This window comes from Pagrus major, chromosome 10 (genome assembly GCF_040436345.1).
Source record: "Pagrus major chromosome 10, Pma_NU_1.0".
In the NCBI taxonomy this organism is placed as follows: domain Eukaryota; kingdom Metazoa; phylum Chordata; class Actinopteri; order Spariformes; family Sparidae; genus Pagrus; species Pagrus major.
In genome coordinates, this window is record NC_133224.1 from 21055167 (window position 1) to 21077448 (window position 22282).

General features: G+C 41.5%; 2 protein-coding genes, 1 long non-coding RNA gene and 6 other non-coding genes across 9 annotated transcripts; 1 reads left to right on the forward strand and 8 right to left on the reverse strand.

The window, feature by feature from the left end:
* Positions 1-4995: 4995 nt before the first annotated feature.
* Positions 4996-12596, reverse strand: batf2 (basic leucine zipper ATF-like transcription factor 2). Its single transcript, XM_073474433.1, has 3 exons — positions 12229-12596; positions 10727-10846; positions 4996-8031 (listed from the first exon to the last, which is right to left on the reverse strand). The coding sequence occupies exons 1-3, from the start codon at positions 12316-12318 to the stop codon at positions 6973-6975; spliced, it is 1269 nt and encodes a 422-aa protein (XP_073330534.1). The 5' UTR covers positions 12319-12596; the 3' UTR covers positions 4996-6972.
* Positions 12597-14111: 1515 nt separating this feature from the next.
* arl2 (ADP-ribosylation factor-like 2) lies at positions 14112-16682 on the forward strand. The gene is made up of 5 exons (XM_073474956.1): positions 14112-14276; positions 14552-14662; positions 15667-15829; positions 16008-16088; positions 16189-16682. The coding sequence occupies exons 1-5, from the start codon at positions 14212-14214 to the stop codon at positions 16321-16323; spliced, it is 555 nt and encodes a 184-aa protein (XP_073331057.1). The 5' UTR covers positions 14112-14211; the 3' UTR covers positions 16324-16682.
* A 511-nt stretch (positions 16683-17193) lies between these two features.
* On the reverse strand, positions 17194-21941 carry LOC141004157 (uncharacterized). Its single transcript, XR_012179786.1, has 14 exons — positions 21923-21941; positions 21285-21318; positions 21013-21047; positions 20690-20747; positions 20456-20506; positions 20217-20269; positions 19820-19869; positions 19538-19582; positions 19293-19342; positions 18873-18930; positions 18639-18697; positions 18385-18437; positions 17583-17632; positions 17194-17360 (listed from the first exon to the last, which is right to left on the reverse strand). It is a non-coding gene; the product is annotated as an uncharacterized lncRNA (long non-coding RNA).
* LOC141004189 (small nucleolar RNA SNORD31) lies at positions 17436-17510 on the reverse strand. The gene has a single exon (XR_012179795.1). It is a non-coding gene; the product is annotated as a small nucleolar RNA SNORD31 (small nucleolar RNA).
* Positions 18506-18575, reverse strand: LOC141004191 (small nucleolar RNA SNORD31). Its single transcript, XR_012179797.1, has one exon. It is a non-coding gene; the product is annotated as a small nucleolar RNA SNORD31 (small nucleolar RNA).
* On the reverse strand, positions 18765-18837 carry LOC141004190 (small nucleolar RNA SNORD31). The gene has a single exon (XR_012179796.1). It is a non-coding gene; the product is annotated as a small nucleolar RNA SNORD31 (small nucleolar RNA).
* LOC141004193 (small nucleolar RNA SNORD22) lies at positions 19038-19164 on the reverse strand. Its single transcript, XR_012179799.1, has one exon. It is a non-coding gene; the product is annotated as a small nucleolar RNA SNORD22 (small nucleolar RNA).
* On the reverse strand, positions 19413-19482 carry LOC141004188 (small nucleolar RNA SNORD30). The gene has a single exon (XR_012179794.1). It is a non-coding gene; the product is annotated as a small nucleolar RNA SNORD30 (small nucleolar RNA).
* Positions 19697-19761, reverse strand: LOC141004187 (small nucleolar RNA SNORD29). The gene has a single exon (XR_012179793.1). It is a non-coding gene; the product is annotated as a small nucleolar RNA SNORD29 (small nucleolar RNA).
* Positions 21942-22282: the final 341 nt, after the last annotated feature.

Sequence of the window (22282 nt, forward strand, 5' to 3'; positions counted from 1 at the left end):
AGAGCTGCTGTGGCAGCAACAGCCTTGTTAAGCAGTTAACCCAGTTAGCATAAAGCACACACCCATAGCAGTAAGATGGACTGGCCGGCCTGTTAGCCTTTTTGGACGGAGGTATGTTTGTTGAAGATATTTTGCTTGTGTTTACATGTTTGAGAGTTGTTTTGTTTATGTATTTATTCTTCTGAAAAAGCTAAGAGAGCTTGTTGAACGTAGCAAATTAGCCACTTACATATCTCTCTGCTAGCCAGCGAGAGCTGAGGGGCAGATGGTGTAGTCAGGCAGAGCAGGTTCTTGTGTTTCAGAGAAGGGGCTCTGGAAAGAGGCCTGAAGGGAGGGCATGAGATTTTTCAATTGAATACTTAGATAATTTAGCGTGCTCTTGTTGGTTTCTACAGTCGTACCAACCCCAGCTATGACCGGAGGCAAAAATTAGCCACCAGGTCTCTGTGCTCTGCACTACATAGCCTCTTTCTAGGATAGGACATTATACCACATTGGGTTTGTGTGGTAATTTGAGTAAACACAGACTCATTTAGGAGCATAAAGGTCTTAAAGATACATTTTGATACAGGGCTCTTTCAAGACAGGGCCTCAAGGGTATAAGATGTGAAATCCTGTTATCATGGCAGCTGGAGTTTTGCTTTAGTAACTCCCATATTATCAAAGAAAGTTACAATTAATAGGAATAACCAATTGCTGCACAGTGGGGGTCACAGGGAAAGTTGCATGCATTGCTCAGTTGGTAATAGAGCATTTAATGGGCCTGATTAATGGAAAATAAATAAAATAGACAAGGATGTGACACATTTCTTTATAAACCTGACTCAGTTAATACGTATTCATGTTAGCTGTGAAAATACAACTCAATGTAGGCAATGTAAATGTAGGCAAACAACAGTATAAGCAATCTCAAGGGATTTTTCACTCATTCCTCCAGCCTCTTTGGTATAACTTGAAAGTATCGGCACATACTGTAGTTTGGTAAACTTGGGCCTGCAGTGTGAGGCCTACTAACAGGATTGCTTAAGAACTGATAGACACATCTTTTGAAGTGAGGTGCTGGCCTGCAGGTAGATATCAAAGCGAGGAGGTGTGAAGTCTCAACCTTGAAATGCAACATGTCTCAAAAGGATCTCTAGAATTCAAACTGAGCAGATTGCATTGGAGCTATGATTGTTCAGCTGTCTTTTATTACACTATTTCTTGGTATCCTGATGCTATCTCACTATATGCATGTGTAAAACTATTTCAGTAAACCGAAAACAGCACTTTTATTGTTTTCCACACAACCTCGGGGCAGATTCTTTATCTAACTGCAGTTAATCATTCAACAGCAAAACAGCTGAAACTGTTGGCCTATATTTTAGGGAACAGGTGAAGACAGAGGAAGAGTTGTTACAGGAGATCTTTGCTTATGTTACTAAGCAAAAGAACGTTAGACTGAACCCAAAACAAATGCTCCCCTTCTCAGTATTGACTGACAAGGGGTCATGGTCATCTGCTATGAGCCAGTGGACATCAGTGGGCAGTTTGTTCTGTTTCCCATTAATTAAATTTGCATTGATTTACACCAATTTCACTCAATTTTGAAATTGCAGAATTATATTTGCAGCCTTTTCTAGAAATAGAAAATCATGGTTAAAATTTTAAAAAAAAAATTTTTTAGAATAGATTCATTTGTGTGGCTAATAGCAAAGAATGCACCAACCCTGGGGCATCACAAAAGATCGGGACAGCTATAATTATTGCCACAGTCCTGCTGACATTTACAGTAGACAACAATTGTGAGTATTTAACTTGATAACATGATGAAATATAAAATATATCTCCAAAAAACGAGAAGCCACAGAGTAAAAAAGGTTTGGTCAGTACCACACTGGCAGGGCAGGCACATTAAAGGTGCACTATGCAACTTTTTTTACAGAGACCGAGCTGATCCATGCAACAGCAGTTTGAAAGAACAAACATTAAGGTGCATTTGAAAGCGGCAATACGTAAAATCTTTGTTGGAAATGTTCAAAAATTACCTTAAGGTATTGACAGAATCCAGGTCCAAAGCCCCTGTGCTACCTATGTAAACACCAATACTCTCCTGCTACTCCAAGCTCCCTATCTGACCTGCTAGCTGCACAGCTAACTGAGCTATCTAGCTAACGCCAGCTACAGTTAGCAGCAGTTAGCACTTATTTTGGTGATATGTTACCCCCCATTTGTTTTATGCATGAATTTGACAGGGTGCCAATTCTTACATATTGCACTTTTAAAGCCATATGTTTACATTTGTACATTTTGAGTTATAGAGAGCCAAAGTCACGCACCTTCCAGTCTTGTCGATGAACTCTCACCAAAACCATAATTTAAACATTGCAGAGCTGCTCCTGTATATTAGCTTGATCTTGAAAAGTTACACAGTGCGCCTTTTATAAATGTTTTATTTTGAAAGCTGTGCCCGGATGCTGTCTGGTGTCACTCTGCCCGTCTTGCCGCTGGCTCCTCAGCCTAAAGGTGGTGCAAGGAGAGAGAGGAATGAGGCTCCTCACTGCGGATGACGCTATAGGATGGATTTATTTATTTATTTGTCTTTATTTATGTGGCATGGCTTTGCCTCGTACACCCGGTTCATTTTGAACAGATGCGTCATTAGTGGCCCGCTGCATCACCTCTGGCAAACCTCTGGCTGCGGTTTCACCCGGGCTGCTATCAAATATTCCCATCATCCTCCAGCAGCGCGCCGCTTTGACGCTCGTCAGTGTTTCTGTCTGACTCCCCCCCCTCCCCTCCCTTCCCTACCCCCCATTTTCCTCGCTTCCTATTTGAGGTAAGCGTGTGTGTGTGTGTGTGTGTGTGTGTGTGTGTGTGTGTGTGTGTGTGTGTGTTGTTTGTGCTTGTGCGCCGGGATGTAGTTGGCTTTGAGGATCAAGTCCCCTCCATTGTTCTCCTCCTCTCTAAGCCACTTGTCCTCTCTCTAGCTTCCTCACGCACGCGCCGGCGCGCGCGCACTCAAAAGCGCAGTCATCCACGCGCTTTCATCCGCCTCTCAAAGTCACACCTCGGCTGCCGGTGAGTGTGTTCTGCTGGTGTGTGTTTGCGCTCATAGCCTTCAAGCCTCCTCACTGCTCCTCTCACCGCAAACACACTCCAGCTTCATAATCTTATATTCAGTCGGAGGGTGTGCGTAATCGCACGCGCCTGCGCCCCTTTACCTCCTCCCATGCCCCCTCCTCCTCCTCCGTGTTGTGTCGCAGATGAGCTCAGCCGGTTGCCTTCTGGGAAAAACACTGGGGGGACCAGCAGTCCAGTAGGTAGTTGATGGGAGCGCCACTGGGTCTGGTTTGATAACAGCAGAGGACGCCAACAGGCTACTGGTCTGTTTAATACTCTATTAATGTCTTGTACTTGACAACAACTCACTCAAAAAACTTATAAAGTCTATATTCAGTCTGGTAACGTTTGTCTAAAGACTAGTTAAAGGCTGTAATAATCTTTGAAGAAGACTAAAATGTCAACGGTGGTGCTAGCAGCTCTGTGAGGCGGGACCACGCCCCCAGGAAGTGGGTCAGTGGCCGAACTGTGTAACTACAGTGTCACGTGATGCCTTGTGGGCCAAAAATACTTTTTCCCATACGCTAACGTGATGAAAGAAGCGTCTGTAAAACGGTGGATACATTTTTTGGAGCGTCACAACCCTCGAGAAAAGACTCGTTTCACTGTCATAATTTGAGCCATTCGGTTCCGAGAACATTTGGAAAGTCTAGAGGAGCCGCACGATTAAATGATTTTATCCTCATTCAGAACCCGGAAGAACCCTGGCCGGAGCATGGCGAGTGTTTCTGGCTTCATGCTTTCATAGGAATGAACGGGGCTCCACTTCGAGGGCTGTGTCCACTAGTTATTACTTCTAGGCTTAAATAAATGTGTCCAATGCTAATGTTAGCTGTTGTCCAAGGGAAGCTTTACTTTGAAATATGGCCTGATGTCCCTCTGGATTTTAACTACCCATTGTTTTTTCAGTTGCCGATCAATCAGGAAGTGATGAAAAGATAACAATTTGTCAGATTCCCTTTGTTTACAGGGCGTACAATCTGGAACACAACATTTGAATTTCCCACCCTGAAAGTGATGTCAGGGAACGTCAAGTTGTGTTGAAGACGACTTCAAACTAACGTCTGAGACCATAAACTCATTAGTAAACTGTTTACTGAGGTAAGAAATAAAGTGAGAAGTTGGGTCGTTTTCTCATAGGCTTACACACAATTGGACTTAGTAGTGAAGTCGCCCCCTGCTGTCCGTGAGAAACAATGCAGATTTAAAGGTGCACTATGTAGTCTTTTCTTGTTCTTTCTTTGTTTTCATGACTGAATAAATTGACTAAACAAACTCAACTTAAAGGACAACACAATTTCATACTGTTTGGCGGACCCTGCCACCTTTCTAGCTTCAAACAGTGTTCTGGGGACCTTATTTTCCTCTGAGAACAGCTTGTTTATTCAGTTATGGTTTGTAGTTTGTATTATTACCTCCTAAATTATCCTAAATCCTAAATACCTAAATTAAACATTTCTGAGTTTGAATTTCTTCTCCAAAACGACATAGTGCCCCTTTAAGGCACTTCTGCATTGGCTTCACTTTTCAGACTTGGAGGCTCAGTCCATATTGTATATAGTCAGTGGGATCACCAAAGCATTACAACTCTTCCTAAGGGGGGGCATCAATGTGTGTGGCACATAAACATAGCATGGTTAAACGATTTTTTATGAACAACAGTGTGCAATATATTAAAGCGAGATAATGTACCTCTTGTTGAATAATGTCAACATCTATTCAAACCTAGTCACCATAAAAACTGCAGGGGTGTGTTTTATTGCTAATGAATTCAACTTTTCATTCGTAAGAAGAGCAATGTTTGTAGTTGTATTATAATTGTAGTTATATGTATTATAATTGTACTGATTTATTATATTAAAACATATTAAAGATATAGCAGAATTGTACATGGAACAAAAGTGAAAGAACGTTTTAATGAAATGTTTTATTTGTAAATAACTTTTCTACAGGAACCAATATTACAACATAAATATATTAATCTAATGCCTGATAAATACTAAATAGTCATAACACACACACACACAAAGCCTTACACTAAATCACAAACCGCTACATGGAATAAACCCTCATATAGTTCCTATGTATCTACAGATATAGTCGATATAAAGCAGAGTAATCAACATAAATCATCATTTGAAAATCCAAAATCGTCTTTTTGATACAGTCATGGTGCAGAAGCCCAACTACATCTCTTCACATTTTAAAAACATGCAAAAATACACTTCCATTTCCCCACAGTGATAGCTCCAATACAAAAAGTCTTAGCCGCTCCACCTTACTGTGAGTCAGAGGGAGTCACAGGAAAAATGTGTTATTTCTCTCGACTGACTCACATGAAATGAGCACAGTAAGGGAGTTATTAATTATACAACCATTTTTATCAGAGGTTTGGTTCCACGGGGGTGTTATTGGACCACTTAACGACTCTGTTACCATCATTGTCCTTAATGAAGCTGTCCCTGACAACCTCATCACCGCATCCTGCTGTTTAGTGCAAGCCTGCTGTCAGTGTACTGCATGTAAAAAAATAAAGCTTAGTTTGTAAAACGTTATAACATTATCCAAAAGCATGTGATCTCATACATACAGTACATTTGGCTAATTCTGATCATATAGTAAACAAAAATAATGTCTTGTCAGCACATGAATCGTCCATGTAATCATGGCTGGTTTTTATCCACTAGGGGGCCACAGGGCAAAAATGAGCTTTGCACCTTTACCATCCCTTTGCTTTAGTTATTTTGTAAAGCACAAATAATGTTTGGGAATATACACTTTGATACAGGCAGATAAAGCAAATAAATAATTCAGATAACTATTTGAAATTAATGAAATCACCACAAACCAACAGGCACTTGTTCAATCTGAGGACTTTGGGGCTTTGAGAATTTACCCTTATTTTTCTGGTCATGCATCAACTCTTGCAACCGCAGCCTGGTAAAAGAGTTTAAATCAACAATCTATCATATAAGAGCATAATTACAGGAAGGAGAATTAATGCAATCCTATTTTTTAAAGTGAGTAAGAAAAGAGAATAATCCACTTTATCATAAGAAATGTAGAATAATAAATTGTAGCTTTAAAAAAAAACGAATACAAAAATCAGAAAATGGATCCAAATATTGCAATATATAAATAAATGATCAGTAGCAGCAAAACACGTGAGGAGAGTGCGTGTGTTGGATCATCTGTTTTAAAGTCAGCAAAAAGAAAAAAAGAAAAAAAACTTTCCTGGAGTTAAATCATAATGAACAAAGACATGCAGCCAGGCCAGAGCTGTGTGGGCAACGTTGGCCCCTGGAGTGTGCACACTGTGGCTCCGATGAGGCACAGATGGAAATTTCTGGTAATGACATTTCCATGAATTGGCGAGGAAGTGAGCGCTCCACCCTCTTTTTAATACTACATTCAAACGCTGAGTCAAGTTATCGCGTGTTTCTGGATTGTGAAAGGCCCAACTGTGAAAATAAAAACGAAGAAACTGGACGTCGCTGGATTTTATTGCATAGTCGGTTCGCATTTGCTGGAAATGTCTCTCATTTATTGTAGTTGTATTTATTGGGTTTTGAGTTGTAGATTTGAGCAGCTGCAGGAAAGGAGTAAAATAAAATGGACTCCAGTCTCTGAAACCTCAGTGAGGCGTTTCTAAATGCACTACAGTATCTCTTTAAGGAGCAGAAAGCTGAAGTTGACCCGGAGTTCTTGCAGAAGATCTCAATGGTCAAAGGTCTCTGTGTTGTGATTTGGTTCCACTTGATCCAATCTAGTTGATTATACCACTCAAAATATAGAAAAATATAAATTAAATGTCCATTTTGGCACAAGGAATCTGGTCCTCCTTTGCTATGCAGCATGTAGTGTTACTGGTTATTGTAGTATCCAATCATTGACCTCGAGGAGCTCAGAAAGGGAGAGATCTCTCAAGGGATCCCCCAATGGTGGCAGAGAGGGCAGGGGTTGAGAGAGAGGTCCACCAAAGCTGCTGGAGGTAGTCTGAGACACGGTGAGGGGACTCGGGACGGTGAGCAGGGACAGCAGAGGCGCGGGATTGGGTGCAACGTGTCGACTATTAATTGACTTTGAGGCAAGAGACAGCTCCGGGTTTGACACTGAGAATGACTGAAGAGCAGGATCTTGAAGCGTTGATGGTAAAAGAGAAAGCGGCAGACTTGAATTGATTGGATTTCCTGTGAAGTGACCTGAATGAAGTTGGGCCACATTCATGGGACAACCTTGCGCTTCGAGACCTGCGTTCTCTGGCGCTAAATTGGAGTAAGGTGACGCTTCTTTAAATGAAGCCGTTCGAAAAGAGGATGCACCAGGATTATATGTAGAGAAACAAGCCTTTTCTGACATCGAAGAGCGATCGTAGATGGCGCCCCGTCTCGATTGAGGCCGAGCAGCTGTGCTGAGAGAGCTGGAGGGTACGGGGTTTGAAAAGAGGCCGGTGCAGACGGGCGTAACATTTGTCGGCCTTGATCTGATTAGAGAAGGAGGATCGTCGCTAAACAGAGAGTGAGGAGCCGAGACTGCAGAGAAAGAGACAGAATAAGGTGCAGTTACAGAGCTGGAGCGAGTGAAGAGCTCAGAAGACGAGGCGGTAGATGAGGCTAATGTTGTAGGAGTTGAGGATGACAGATGAGGGCTTTCGAGAGATTTAAGGGCTTGAAGTCCCAGGCTGGAGGTCAAGGAGGTAGAGAGTGAAGGAGAAGCAGCTTGAGTGGAGGCCTGAGGAGGGACTCGAGGAGGGCTGGAGCTGGTCTGACAGTTAGTCGGGGGGGAAACCGAGAGGCAGACTTTTGAGTCTCTGAGAGAGCAGAAGGGCTCGTGGCGCTTCAGTGCCGTCGTGTAGAGCTGGAGGTCTTTTTTCAGCGAGGCAATCTCCTTGTGGAGGGCTGAATTGGATTGCTCCAGACTCTGGAGCTCCTGAGGAGAAGACAGTAAAGAGAGATGAACATAAGGGAAGAAAAGAGGGACAACTAGTTAATGTCAAGTTGAGTCAGGTGTATCTTTATTATCCCTAAGAGTGGCCCTCATCGACCATAAAAACTGATTAAAGACATACATCAAAAGACAAATAATAAACGCAGTCACACCGCACCCACATAATCTCACCCCAGGCCTGACTTGTGCTGTAATAAAACACCACCGCCGAGCGATACTAATGACACTTCTTTAAGGCCCTTCTCGAGCACTGTAATAGAAAGCACAACAGCCATAGAGCGGATGATGTGTGGCCAAAGTCAGAACCTCGAAGGAGAGCGGAAATATCACTCTTAAGTGGCAGTTGAAAGGAGAGGGTAGAGGGTGGAGAGAGCCAGCGGGGTGATTCCCTGCTGATCAGTGCAGAGCAGGTACGCTTAATTTGACCAATAAGGAATCTAAATCTGGCAAGAAACCCTCAAAACACGAGCCTGCTCATATTTAGAGTTTCTAGAAATGTTTTCTCCTGGATTATCAATCAAGTAAACTCAAGTAAACTAAGTTTCAGCAACAGCCAGTACCAATGACAGCATTACAGACTTGAATGGTGCTCAGAAAAAAGGTGTTTCCCCTCGGTGAGATTACATGTAAGGTCAAACTAGCGGTGCTATGCAGCTATGTGTCACGTTTGCTGACCCTAGACCTCACCATGAACTGCTGACACCAGCTCTGCAAACGTTAAGGACACACAGATAGAACAGAGCAGAAAGAGAAGGAGAGTAACAGAAAGTGAAAGTCTGGACTCGTTGCACACACACACAACCCCACCCACAAACCCAATGAACACACAATCACACAACTGGTTTATAACAGGTAAGATAAGGTGTCTGAGAACAAACTGTGAGTAGAATGAAATAGAAACGCCTTCAACTGCCAAGTTAGGTACAACACAGAAAACTACAAGTCTTAATAAGAGTAATATAATACATTTAGTGTGTGCGTGTATCGACTCGCGTTCATGACCTGAAGGTAATCAATCATGTGTGACAGATTTATGAAGATCAGTTTTGAACCTTTGTTATGTTTTAAGATTATCGACACAACTGAGGAACAAATTATTTATCTAGCTGCACAGAAACTTGTTACAAAGGACATTTTAACACAACACGCGTAATCGCTGATCAATGAACTTCTTATCAAACGGTTTCTGGGTACATTTTTGCACTTCCCAATTCTGAGAAGTGCCTCCTATGTCTTGAGTAATCTGCTGGTCCCAGTTCTTACCAAGAATTAGATGACAGGTTTGACACAGCTCTCACGTATGTGTGTTGTAAGTACAAAACTAAAACCGGGAGAAGATTGGTTTAGCTTAGCATAAAGGCCAGAAACAGCCAGCCTTACCACCAATGTGACAAAATCCACCTGCCGGCATCTCCTATGCTAACTAATGAACATGCTATATCTTGTTTAACACCAACAAGAAAAGGATGTGTAATTAGTAAGCTTGTTTTCCGATCTTCATGCTAAGCTAAGCTAGCTACCATCTAAACTACCAAGTGTTAGATGAGACGATCGATACCACTCACCATGTTGGTGTAGTAAATACGAAACTAAAGCCAGGAGATGATTAGCTTAGCTTAGCAAAAAGACTGGAAACGGGGGGAACAGCAAGCCTAGCTTAAAGAGGTTACAACCATCCAATGCTAACTAATTAACATGTTATATCTTATTTATTTAATGCCTACCAAAAAAGGAAGTGTATAAAGACAAGTTGTTGTTAAAGGGGGTTATGTTAGGGACTATTTCTTGGCTGGGAGCATTGACTTCAAGAACCGCAAGTTTTTGCACTGATGTAACAAGTCAGAGGTGCTGGTAGGTGGATTTTTGTTTTATCTCTGGACAGAGGCTAGCTGTTTCCCCTTATCTCCAGTCTTTATGCTAAGCTAAGCTAGCCGGTAGCTTCATATTGACTGTACAGACACGATAGTACAATCTTCTCATGAGATCACTTCTCAAAATGTCTAATCGTTCTTTCAATATCAGCAACAGCGCCTCATGTTTGTGTTCTTTATTAGTCACAACTGTCGCCAATGCTGCACTGTAACTGTCCTTTTACGTGATAATTGCAAAATAAGTCTCATTAAGAGTTTTGATTTGTGAAAATGAGGAAGTCCTAGGTGCATCGCCCTCGCTTTTTTGCTGTTACATCAGATTTGTAAAGAAATGCATCCAAGAATAGTTTTCAGTTGGCACGTTATGAAGGTTCTGAGTCGGGCCACCTTTCACTTCAACTCAGCAGTTCAGGAAGACCGTAATGTGTGTGTGTGTCACTGAGAAAACACCACCTTTGGAATTTGTCCCTCAGGGAAAAAAATTACAGCAAGGCACAGACAGACAGAGGTGGGAGTGTGTGTTTGTGTGTGTGTGTGTGTGTGTGTGTGTAGGGCAGAGAGGAGGAAGGGAGGGCCAATGGGGAGGGCTCACCAGAGAGCTGAAGCCCTTCTCCTAAAGCAGAGTATTTACAAGAAACGGCTCGAGCATGCTGAGAGATTACACAAGACACACACCACTAGCCACACAGCCTGAGCGTATGTGTGTTTAAGACAGGAGACAGAAAGTGAAGGGGTCACAGGCCGATGATTTAAAGGAAGAAGGTAAGCGTAGGAGAGAAGGAAGATAAGGAGCGAGCGTCTCGAACCTCGTGCAGTTCGTCCGCTCTCTCCGTTTGTTTTCTGCGGCTCTTCCTCGCAGCGTTTCTGTTCTTCTCCTGTCTTTTCGTCCCTCTTTTTCCCGTCGGTTGCCCCTCTCCTTCTCTCTCCTGTACATATAAATGCAACAGACACACTCTTTTTAGTGTAACTGCAACACACGCCGATTGAGGATGACATTTATGACTTTTTGATGTTGCATAAGGTTTAGAGACATACCATAGGTCACAAGGTCATGAGACTAATCATATGAAATAAGTTCTCTCTATCAAAGCGGGAAGTTGTGTTGCGGCGCGTGATGTTAAAGCCTCGTGGGACAAAGTCAACAAATATACTTTGCATGTGAAGGTAGACTCTCATTTTCCTGACTGATTTCCCGCAATTAAGTTTTAAATGCAGCAGATGTCTTCCATCACTGTGCTTCACTCTTATGTCTTCATCAAACTGATCCAGAATGGGACATGAAACACTAGATGTCATCAGATTGGATGTCAAAGTGAATTCACTGGCAGCACTGGAAGATTTTAGAGATATTGTTTTTTAAATGTACACAATCAGTCTGTGATTGCAGACGGCAGAAATAGGAATCAAGGCTGAAGCAAAGTGATGATCATTCTTAGACAATGTGACTGGTGCCAGCTATTCCAACAGCACCATGTATTTTGAGGCAGAAAGGAACACTTCTGAAAATACAATGCACTTATTTGTCTTTTCAGTCGTTTGAAACCACTTTTCCATAAAGAGGTCTGTTTTTCGCAAGGAGAGTGACATCCAAGAAATGTCCCCAGCTGGAACCGAACTTGGGGTTCTGCCATCACAGCATATGTTTTGCGTTTCTTGACAAATTCTTGGGCTTTCCCTCTGTATTGTCAATACAAGATTTATTAAAGGGACTTGGACTGTATTGAAGTTGCTAAATAATGGGTTTTGAGTGATTTGAGAGTGATTTAATTAGAATACAAATCGGTTAAGATGTGCTTGAAACGTATGAATCAGAGTGGAATACATTTTGTAAATAAAAATTATTAAAGGGGCACAATGTAGTTTTGGAGAGGAAATTCAATGTCAATGTCAATCATTTTAATAGTCACAATTCAGAGGAAAAATAAGGTCCCAGAACACTGTTTGAAGCTAGAAAGGTGGCAGGGTCCGCCACGTGTAAACAAAGTAAAACAGGATGAAATTGTGTTTGTTTATTCAGGTTATGTAGATATAGAAATATCAGTCAGTGAAAACATTTCTCTTCTGATTTTCCCCAAAACTACATAGTGCACCTTTAAAATAGTACTTTGGGTAATTTTTCTAATGGATTCCGATCAAATGACTATAACATTACATGGGACATGTGAAACCAGCATACAAATTAGGTCTTACATACTGTTTTCCTCCTGGTGTCACAGTAACAACACACTTTTATTCATTAAGGCTGTTAATATGGTGTGATTATTGTCTTTTTTTCTATTGATTGATTGATTGATTGATTAAAACTTACCGATCCAGCGGTGTTGCTGTGGGTCTCCTCAGCTGACAGCGAGCTGGGGCTGTTGGACTCGTACTCTGTCTCCATGAATAACGGGGACATCTCCTCCACCCTGAAGCACACTTGGCTGACTGACTGATTTTCCGCCGGCAGGACGAACCTTCACCCAGCCCGGATCATCCGTGCAGCGTCCCTGCAGCTGCGACCGGTTTCATTCAAACTGTGAAGCTGGCGCACGACCAGCGCAGCCTGGACTAAACTCTGACTGACTCAGGATAAAAAAAACAAAGGGAAAAAAAACGATAATGCTATGTGTCCCTGATGCAAACTAATGTCTGATGGTTGCTTGGTGACTTGTTGAGTCTATAAATGTGTCGCTCGGAGTGAAGCCCTCAGCCGCGGTGACTGAATCCTTTTGAGCGGAGGAGGTTTGGCATCCGATGATGCAACATGATGCTGCAGCTGCTTTCAGTTTCTCTTTCTTTTAAACTGACCCATTGCTTGGTAAGGGTGGCGGGGGCTGCGCTGCGTTCACGTGTAGTGAGTTAGTTTCACTTTTCAGCACCGTGTCTGAAAGAAAGCGTTGAAGCTGTACTGTTTAAAAGCTGGAAACTATTGACAAGACTGACTGACAGCTGGTTACACTAAGTGCTATGATCATTAAGCTGTGTTGTCCTAGTGTGAGTGTGTGGTTGAATACACAAAACCCCTCAGATATTAATTTCGAAAGCACGTGAACGCACCAAGATGAATGAATGGGAAAGGATGCGTCTGGAACAGGAACCAGTCGGGGTTCAATGACCAATTTAAGAAGGAGGTTGCGCCTCCTTCACGTGCGGGGGATTTCTCAAGCGCCTGTGCCAGGAAATGATGGACCAAGCCCTCAGACAGCAGCCAACAGCTTTTACTGGTTCTCAGCAGGAAATGATGCAACCACAGGTAGAGAAAGTGTCTTTGTTTGACCATGTGTGTGGCTTAGTATCTTCTCCAAAAGCAATAAATGACTATACCCAAGCCTGTGTTGACTGAGCTGATATTGAGGACCAGTATAAATGATTAAGCATGAGAAGGGACTGTTACTTCACAGTTGTGATCATGGTGAAAAACGTTGTATGTTAGTGCTTATTATAAATCCCAAAGCTCAGGGAACCTTTTGTTTAATGTGAGGCAAATATCCCATAATGACATAAGGCTGAATTCTCAAAATACCCAGCTAACGTACAGATATATTATTTAAAAAGTATTATTTAAAAAAATTGTTGCCAGCTGTCAAAAAGAACACCTTTGTTTCTCTTGAAAGCACCTCTATGAACTTATTTACGACCATTTATGAAGTTTTTTTCCTTATGTTAAATTATATATTTAATACTAATATCTGAGATTTATTTCCACAGTTGTAAAGCTACTCTCCAACACGGTGAATACTGTAAAAGAAAATGAAAATATTAATACTTAGGAAACCCCGTGAAAAAGAAATGTTTTAGTGTGAATGAAAACTGGAAAAATTGGGAATTGCAGGATGTTTTTGGACTGTTTAAAATATCTGTATGGGGCTTACAGGATGGTATTAACTGTATTATTATTCTCTAACGATATTAACTGTATTATAATTCTACAATTAAATGTAAATACCACAGTCAATACTTCATATATTTGGATACAAGCTGTGACAGAACATCCCCAGATTGCGCAACTCAAACATGTAATTCCCACTACAGACACACAGGGGCGCCAAACCCACACAACCGCGCCTCTACATCACGGCCACACCTTTAAAATACTCACCGACCAATCAACCAGCTTCGAATGTCTCCAATAACCAATCAACGCTCGCTCTGCACAACTGTCCAATTGGTGGCTGCGTGGGGCGGGACTAGCATGCCAGCCTCTTCCTGGTTCGCAATGCTCATGGATGCTAAACATCTTGCATACGATAAGTCAGTAAAAGTAGATTGTTTATTATAACTGCAGTTACGTTTCAGGGACACCGCCGCGATGGGTTTGCTGACGATTTTAAAGAAGATGAAGCAGAAGGAGCGGGAGATGAGACTGCTGATGTTGTATCCTGTGCGTAACAGTTTGCTAGCTTAGCTTGAAACAAAGTAGCATACATGTACCAACGTTGTTATAACTTTTATCTGTCAGTGACATAAGAGCAGCAATTTATATACGTGTATGGTTAGATATTATGGGATAACTGTCGTTTGTCTGTGACGTTTGTTTGGCCCCTTTTTTGTGCTGCATCATGCTAACTTGCTAGCTATTAAGACTGGTTAGTTACCATGGCTAATTCATAATCAGGTGCGAGAGTTTCTCTTTAACCTGGCTCGTGCAGAGGTCTGGATAACGCGGGGAAGACCACCATCCTCAAGAAGTTTAATGGAGAAGACATCAGCACCATCTCCCCAACACTGGGCTTCAACATCAAGACACTGGAGCACAAAGGGTAATGCGCATACACACACAGTATATGTCCAGTCTTTGTGCTATAATACAGTGAAAGCCCCCACACAACACATATTCAGTGGTGGATGAAGTATTCAGATCCTTTAGTTAAGTGAGAATACTCCACTACAAGTTGAAGTCCTGCCATCAAAACCTTACTTAAAGGGGCACAATGTGGTTTTGGACTTGAAAGGTGGCAGGGTCCGCCACATATAAACGAAGTAAAAGAGTAAGAAACTGTGTTGTCCTTTTAAAGTCAGTTTGTTTATCCAGTCATGAAAACAAAGAGTTTGTTTATTTAGTTTGTTTAGGCATAAAAAACTACGTAGTGCACCTTTAAGTTAGAATTGTCAGCAAAATATACAGTACCTGACTCTTAATGCAGTAAAATGTTCCCTGTGATTGTCTGTCTACTATATCTGATGATTTTTGATTATTATTATTGCTCCCTTAATGTGTTTGTTGTACCATTGCTGTTGTTGTGGTAGTTTTAACACATTATATATTTTTGGGTAGTTTATGCTACAGCAATGCATCATATTCTATGAGATTATCGTATGTTTGTAGCATCGCTGTACTGTGAGAACCGTGTGCGTCTAAAAAGTCAATTTGTCACGAGATTAGAAAGAAAACAGTCTGGTTTTCAGAATATCACAATATATACACACTATACACGGGGTCGAGCTTGTGCAACCACTTTAGGCAGGATGCTTTTAGCTTAGTGGCTACAGTGAAGATTTAGGCTTTAAAAAGGGTGTAAATTACATCTTTTCAAATCGATTCAGGATCCCGTGGCTTTCAGAGATATGAATTACTCCGGATATGCTGTATTTATGTTTTCTTTTTGTTTGTTTTTTTGTTGCTTTAAACACGTTTTCAGAAACTCTGTTGTGTTCTCAAAACACCCAGCACCATCAGTGCTTTGTATTTGTTATATAAAAGACCCTCATTTACTTACTCAATCGCGATGTTAGGCATTAAATTCTCTTTCTGTGTGTTTTATAGGTTTAAGCTGAATATTTGGGATGTAGGGGGTCAGAAGTCCCTGCGCTCCTACTGGAGGAACTACTTTGAGAGCACAGACGGGCTGGTGTGGGTGGTGGACAGCGCAGACAGACTCCGACTGGAAGACTGCAGGCAGGAGCTCAGCGCACTGCTGCTGGAGGAGGTATACACACAAAACAAACACTGGAGTAATTGAGAAGCACATGTTGGCTTCAGTGACAGTTTTGTCAGATTGCTTTGATGCTTTCCAGCCCAATAATTGCTTAAAATCCACCTGAATTGACAAAGAAACCCCAGAAATATTATTCAAATTAAATAATACATCCATTTCCTCCATGCAGAGGTTAGCTGGTGCAACACTGTTGGTGTTTGCCAACAAACAGGATCTACCAGGAGCTCTGTCCAAAGAGGCAATAAGAGAGGTGAGAGGCAATATTGCTGATTTAACTTCTTTATGTCAGATTACAGTTGGATTTATCAGCGGTACATCCCAATGTGTGTTCCTGTGTGTTTTTCCTGCAGGCGCTGGCCCTGGATGAGATCAAAACTCATCACTGGTGCATCATTGGTTGCAGTGCAGTAACTGGAGAGAATTTGTTAGGTGGAGTGGACTGGCTGTTAGACGACATCGCTGCAAGGATCTTCACCACTGACTGAGCGTGTTGGTTTTTCTTTTTAAACAGCAGCTTCTCATTTGCTGAGCTCTGACATGATTCCAGGCTCATTATTGGACTAAAGGACATCTGTAGGATCAAAATAGAGCTCAACAATTGTCTTTTGTTTCACCCGCTGCAGTGACATGCAGATATCAGTACTGTCTATCTATAATTGCAGCAGTCACTCCTGGCTTTTATATGTATTGATTTAATGTTTAGTTGCACAAACTGAAAATTACATGTTTACGTTATGACCGATAAAAACTCTTGTATTTTGTGGTACATCAGATTGTCAGCTGATGATTTGTGCCTCACTAACGTGTTCTTGAATAAATTTTAATTGCCTACTGAATTAAATAATTCACTATGTAAATCCATACTTCCAAAAGTACATCATCCAACATGTTGTATACTGTTTATCAAGTCAACCCCTCTTCTCAATTTACTTCAATCTGAGGGCAACTAATCTGTGTCCTTTCATGACTGTCAACATGGTCAGAATCCCAAATTTGTTTGGTAGGTTGGGTAATAAACTCCCACCTGCCTGGTGCCCTGTTCTCCAACTCAATGCTGAGCACCTAGTTCTTCACCCATTTCAATCCTGGAAGCAGTTACCAGTTAGTTGCCAAATTAGTCAGCACATCTTGATGTATACCCTTTCAAGCAAGACTAATTCATTCCACAAATCATTTTTGGGCTCAAACAAACAAAAACCTGGGGTAGTATTTCTATGCAATATGGTTTAAATGATTAGAAATAGTCATCTAAAATAAAAACTTCAATCCAGTTTCCTTGTGTGTCAGGGGCACTGAAGCTAGTTTTTCCAAGACATGCCCATTGTGATGTATGGAGTACGAGACCACTCATGAGCTGTAGTGAAAACAGTACTTTATTTCAAATTTACACCATTTAAAAGTTTTATTACAAATCAAGTGGTAACATTTTAAACATGTTTTCTTGATCACTTGGTCAGCAGCAACATGTGTTCCAGCATAAGATGGCAGATGTAGCTTTAATGGCAGCAAAGTTACTGGAAGTCTGCAAAAAAAACACAACATCTTAGAAACGGGTGGCAAGAACCTCAACATTGTGTACTACAAATGTGAAATATAGTTTTGATCAGAGGGGGTACCAATCAGTCATGAATCTTCAGACTGGGGCGGTAATAAGAAACTCATCACTTCTAGTGAAGGTAGACATTCAAGTTCCATATTTTGAGACCTGATGCCTCAAATGTAAATCCCAAGTTTAAATACTCACCAGCATGTGTCAACCATCTGCAAGGCCACGATAACTTCATGCTGCCAGACCTAAAGAGGGGGGGAATACAGGTCATTCATAGTTTGATGGTCCCAAGCTTTTAATTTATAATAATTTCTACAACTGCAGAAGTTGACAGTGAATCCAAACGCTGCAGTGGGCTCTAGGCCACCAACTTTAGGGTGCGTTTTTAATATCATGTAGTCCTAAATTTGTTTTGAAAAATTCCTTAAAGGCTTTTTGGCTGCTGCGGTGCCAGTAAAGCAGTTTTATGGGCTCAAATCTGCAGCATGGTTGTTCTGGAAATTATAACATCACTTTTGTGATCTTGTCATGTCAGTCATAATATCTTTGACCAGAATTTGCCTTGAACATCAAGAGTAACAAGTCATTTTCAGGCAGAAGTTTCCACAATACACACTTGTGGCATCACGTTTGAATCTTGAAATAGTTAGCATTTTCCTGCAGCAATAGCCATCACTTAAGGTACTCTGCCTCGATAAACCACCGAGACAATCCAGAACAGGTTTGGATCACAGATTACAAAACAAGGTTTAAATGTAGGCTTTCGCTTCTGGTATGGATCAGGGTTGCTGTTCAGCCATGCCCTTGCGGCTCTCCATCTCCATTAGAATTCCAGCAGGTCACCTTACACCTGAGGAGGAAACTCGGGGTTCTCAGTGCCATACTGGGTCAACAGGAGGGGAGGCACGATGAAGGAGTAGGGGAAAACCCCTCGACTATGCGATGATTGCATCATTTCCACAATACCAGAAGCATTACATTTTTATTATACATTTACCTGTAGCAAAGCCAGGTTTCTGTTCCCAACACTTCAGTCAGACAGCAACAGACCTGCAACAAGGGATGAGGGTTACTCAATTCCAGTACGACTGGTGCAAATTAATACATTTCTTTCTTGTGTGATCAGAGGGGTACCAATCAGTCATGAATTCTCAGACTGGGGCGGTAATAAGTAACTCATCACTTCTGCGTTGAAAATGTAGACAATAACTTCAAAGCCAATAGTTCAGCATTCTGAAACTGAATACTCACCAACATGTGCAGACAGCAAGTGTGAGATCAAGAGCATGTGATGTTTGATGGCATCAAACCTGCAACAAGAGTGATGGTTACTCAATGGAGTTTAACGTGTGTAAAAGACAACGTTTTTAAATTCTTGTGCGATCAGAGGGGTACCAATCCGTCATGAATTCTCAGACTGGGGCGGTAATAGTAACTCATCATTCTGCTTAAGATTTGCCAGCACCATGGTGACCAGATACCTACCTCACTGACGAGCTTGGGCAATCCCATTGAACTTCTTTCTAGGTTCAGCATCGATGACCTTTAAAGAAAAAGTCCAGATCAGTATTTATTCTCAAACGTGAGCCTACTAAAAATAAGCCAAAACATCAGAATTTCTGTGAAGCACAAGTCTGAGTCAAGTTCGTTTCCATTCAGACTGTTGGTAGCCCCAACGGGTCTTCACCTTATTGCCAAGGAAACGCCAGTGGGTCCACCTTTTCAGGTTCTGACATTTACACAAGGCGTAAGACATGTGCGAGTGTCATCACAAAGGAAACGATGCAGTGACAATTATAGTTGACAAAACTCCTAAAGAGTGCTTGAAGTGCCACCACTTTGGGCCACGTCATGCAGTTTGCTGTATATCAGATCACTAAGTAAATGCCTAAAGAGCTCACTCACCTGGGTGAACATGTGGAAAGGTGGCACGCGCCTTCTGAAGAGCCAGGCACCTGCAACAGATGCGATACCATGAGGTCTGAGCACAACATTGCAAGTTTTATATTAATTGTTGAACTTTGCTGATGTCAGATATTCCATTTCTCAACAGCAGTTCAGACGAACGAGATTCCAAGTATATCTCATCATTTTCAGCAGGTCTGGGATTAAGCTACTGGTTCTGTAGCAGGGACTCAATTATATCTTACCTTTAAAATGAACGCCTCGATCATGCTGCTGAAGCAGTCGAGCATCTGTGGACAGAAAACATTTTACTACACATGTTCAAAAAGATACTAAATGTTCATGTATAAAACAAAAACTTCGAGTTAAACAGAAGTTTTTTTTAAATATTTTTTAAAAAAGCAGTTTCTCAGTTGTTCGTGTCGTTTCACATCGGTTCAAAGTGAGCTAAGTATCATCATCATTGGAACTGCTTTCGACAGGACATTTACTCTTTGGGAGCACTTTTAAAAAGGATGAAGACTCACCATGTGACTTCAATAGTCATCTTCCTCTTCAGGTATCCTCTGAACAGGCTCTGCAAGAGAAATTTGTATGTCAGCAGAGTTCAACAATAACCTGTAGTAGCATGCTAAGATTCAATGTTTGATCAGGGCTTTGGTGACAAACTGCCATGTGACAATAGTCGTCCAGGTGTTTGATGGGCATTACCCCATTTCATCCTTTCAAACATTCATATTTGGTTACAACCTCATTAGCACTTAACCGATGCAGCAAAACTGCCATTTGTGTTAGCAATTGCGTAAGCAAATTCTCTCCTGAAGTCTACCAGCCATTTTTTATTAGAATCTGGATGTTTTCAATGTGCCGCAGGAAAGGCATTTCTGATTAACTTGTCAAACACAAACTCAGATTTATACTTACATGTTGAGATGTTCATGTGGCATCCTCCCTCAAACATCTTGACAGAGACCCACCTGGCAGAGAAAGATCACCAAGTCAGTCACAAGCTTAAGAACTGAACATTTTGTACTAGTTCAACTGAGGGTGGTCAGATTAAAGGCTGACATCACTTTAATCAGGCATATGCTTGTCATTAAATATAATCATCACATTTAACCCCCACTGCAGATACATTTAGATTAAATCCATCTTTTACTCACCTTGGTGCAGTCTGCTTTGATGAGTTACTTGAGTGGCAAGTGCAGACAAACCTACAAAAAGGAAATCAGTGATTAGCCACAGAGGGAGGGGATAAAAGGGGTCTTTAATATTTTTGGAGGGTTTATCAGATTATAATCTAGCATCACAATAATCAGGCATATGCTTGTCTTTTATGTTAACTCATCAGTTATGACCCTGCTTGAATTGGATCTATAAACAAAAGTCTTGCTCACCTACTTAAGACCTTCATCCCATCATTCTTGGTCTTCATCCTTGATCGGTCTTTAACATCTGGGGGGAAAATTTATATTAAACAGATGTACTTCTACACCAGTACTGCAACTTTAAACACACGTCTGATTTTTAACCACTACAATTACAGTTTTGCTATATTAGCTTAAGCCCATGTGCTACTCAGAATCTGGTAAAGAACATTCTTCAAAGGCTGATTCGGTAAGAGAGAGTTCAGTGATTCATCACTGCAGCACTGAGCTCCGAACAGCTAAAGAGCTGATTAAAGCTGATCGACAGCAGCAAAAATATTTATAAAAATTACCTTATGCCGAGTGTTTCTCCACATTCTTCTCAATCCTGAAGGACAGAAGGGGGGGGAGAATTAGCATGTTATAGATTATAAGGGCTAACTTCATATGTGCACACTTCCAAGAGCTTCATGCTACTCAGCAGTTTGAGAGATGAAGTTTTCCTCAAAAGAATTCAGTGAGAGAGTTCAAATGAAACATCACAGTAGCTTGCTGCTCCATGTCATGACATGCTACTCCAGCTAAGTTTTACTTCTAAAAGTGCCAAATGGTATAGCGAAATTACCTTTGCAGGAAGCAGCTTCTGGATCCTTCGCCATCTAGGAACACAGTAAGGAGAAGACGTTTCATTAGCATGCTGTGGCTAGCAAGTGGCTGGTCGCCAAACACGTGACCGCTCCGTGCAGCGTGTCCACGCGACATGGGTCGACATATTGTGTGAAATTTTTTTTAAGTGTCTCACATCAGAATAATAAAATTCCAATCACAGTCATTCAGGACAGGTCTGTGAAGTTCTCATCATTGAGAGACACTGTTTGCAGCCACACTAGACGAGCGGCGGCCATTTCTTTAAAGACTGTCATCTGCGAGCTAATCTTACATTTACAAATAAATAATACACGCAGCATGTACTAAACATGTTGTTGATAATGCGAACAACATGATTTAAATGAAAGTGTAATGTTTGACTGGAGGATGGCTAAGGATTGTGGCCTGCTCCGGTCCGCTGCTGCTCTATACCCTGCAGCTGCTGGCTAAAAGTCCACTTTAGCTTGTAAAGCCGGTAGGTTAGAAAGGATAAACACCAATTGCAGATGTAATGTATCTGTAAAGCAATAGCTTTACAACATCACACGTTTCCTATTATAATGAAAAAGTTTGCAACTGTTTCAGTGCTAGCAATTGAAAAGTGCGAGCTCTTACCTCGGGCAGAAGAGAGGAGGAAGTGGAAGAAGAAACCGGTCCGTCCCTCTTTTATGTCCCGCCTGAAGGACTCCTCCCACCCGGAACACTTTAACCGGGAAAATGACTCTGACCTTCCCGTGAGCGACATTTAATCTTTGGTAAGATTTTCTCATTTTCTAGACAAAGAAAACTGTTTTATTCTATAATAACTCTTCTACGACGAGTTTATGTTTCCAGCTAAAGGCAAAATTGAAGAAAGTGTACAGTTTCTTTTACTACGTCATTTCCGTTGACACACGGCCACAAGATGGCGGCAAACACACTGAAACGTATAGAAGATGCTCATTCTCTACCACGGTGCTGAACACTTTCGTGGAA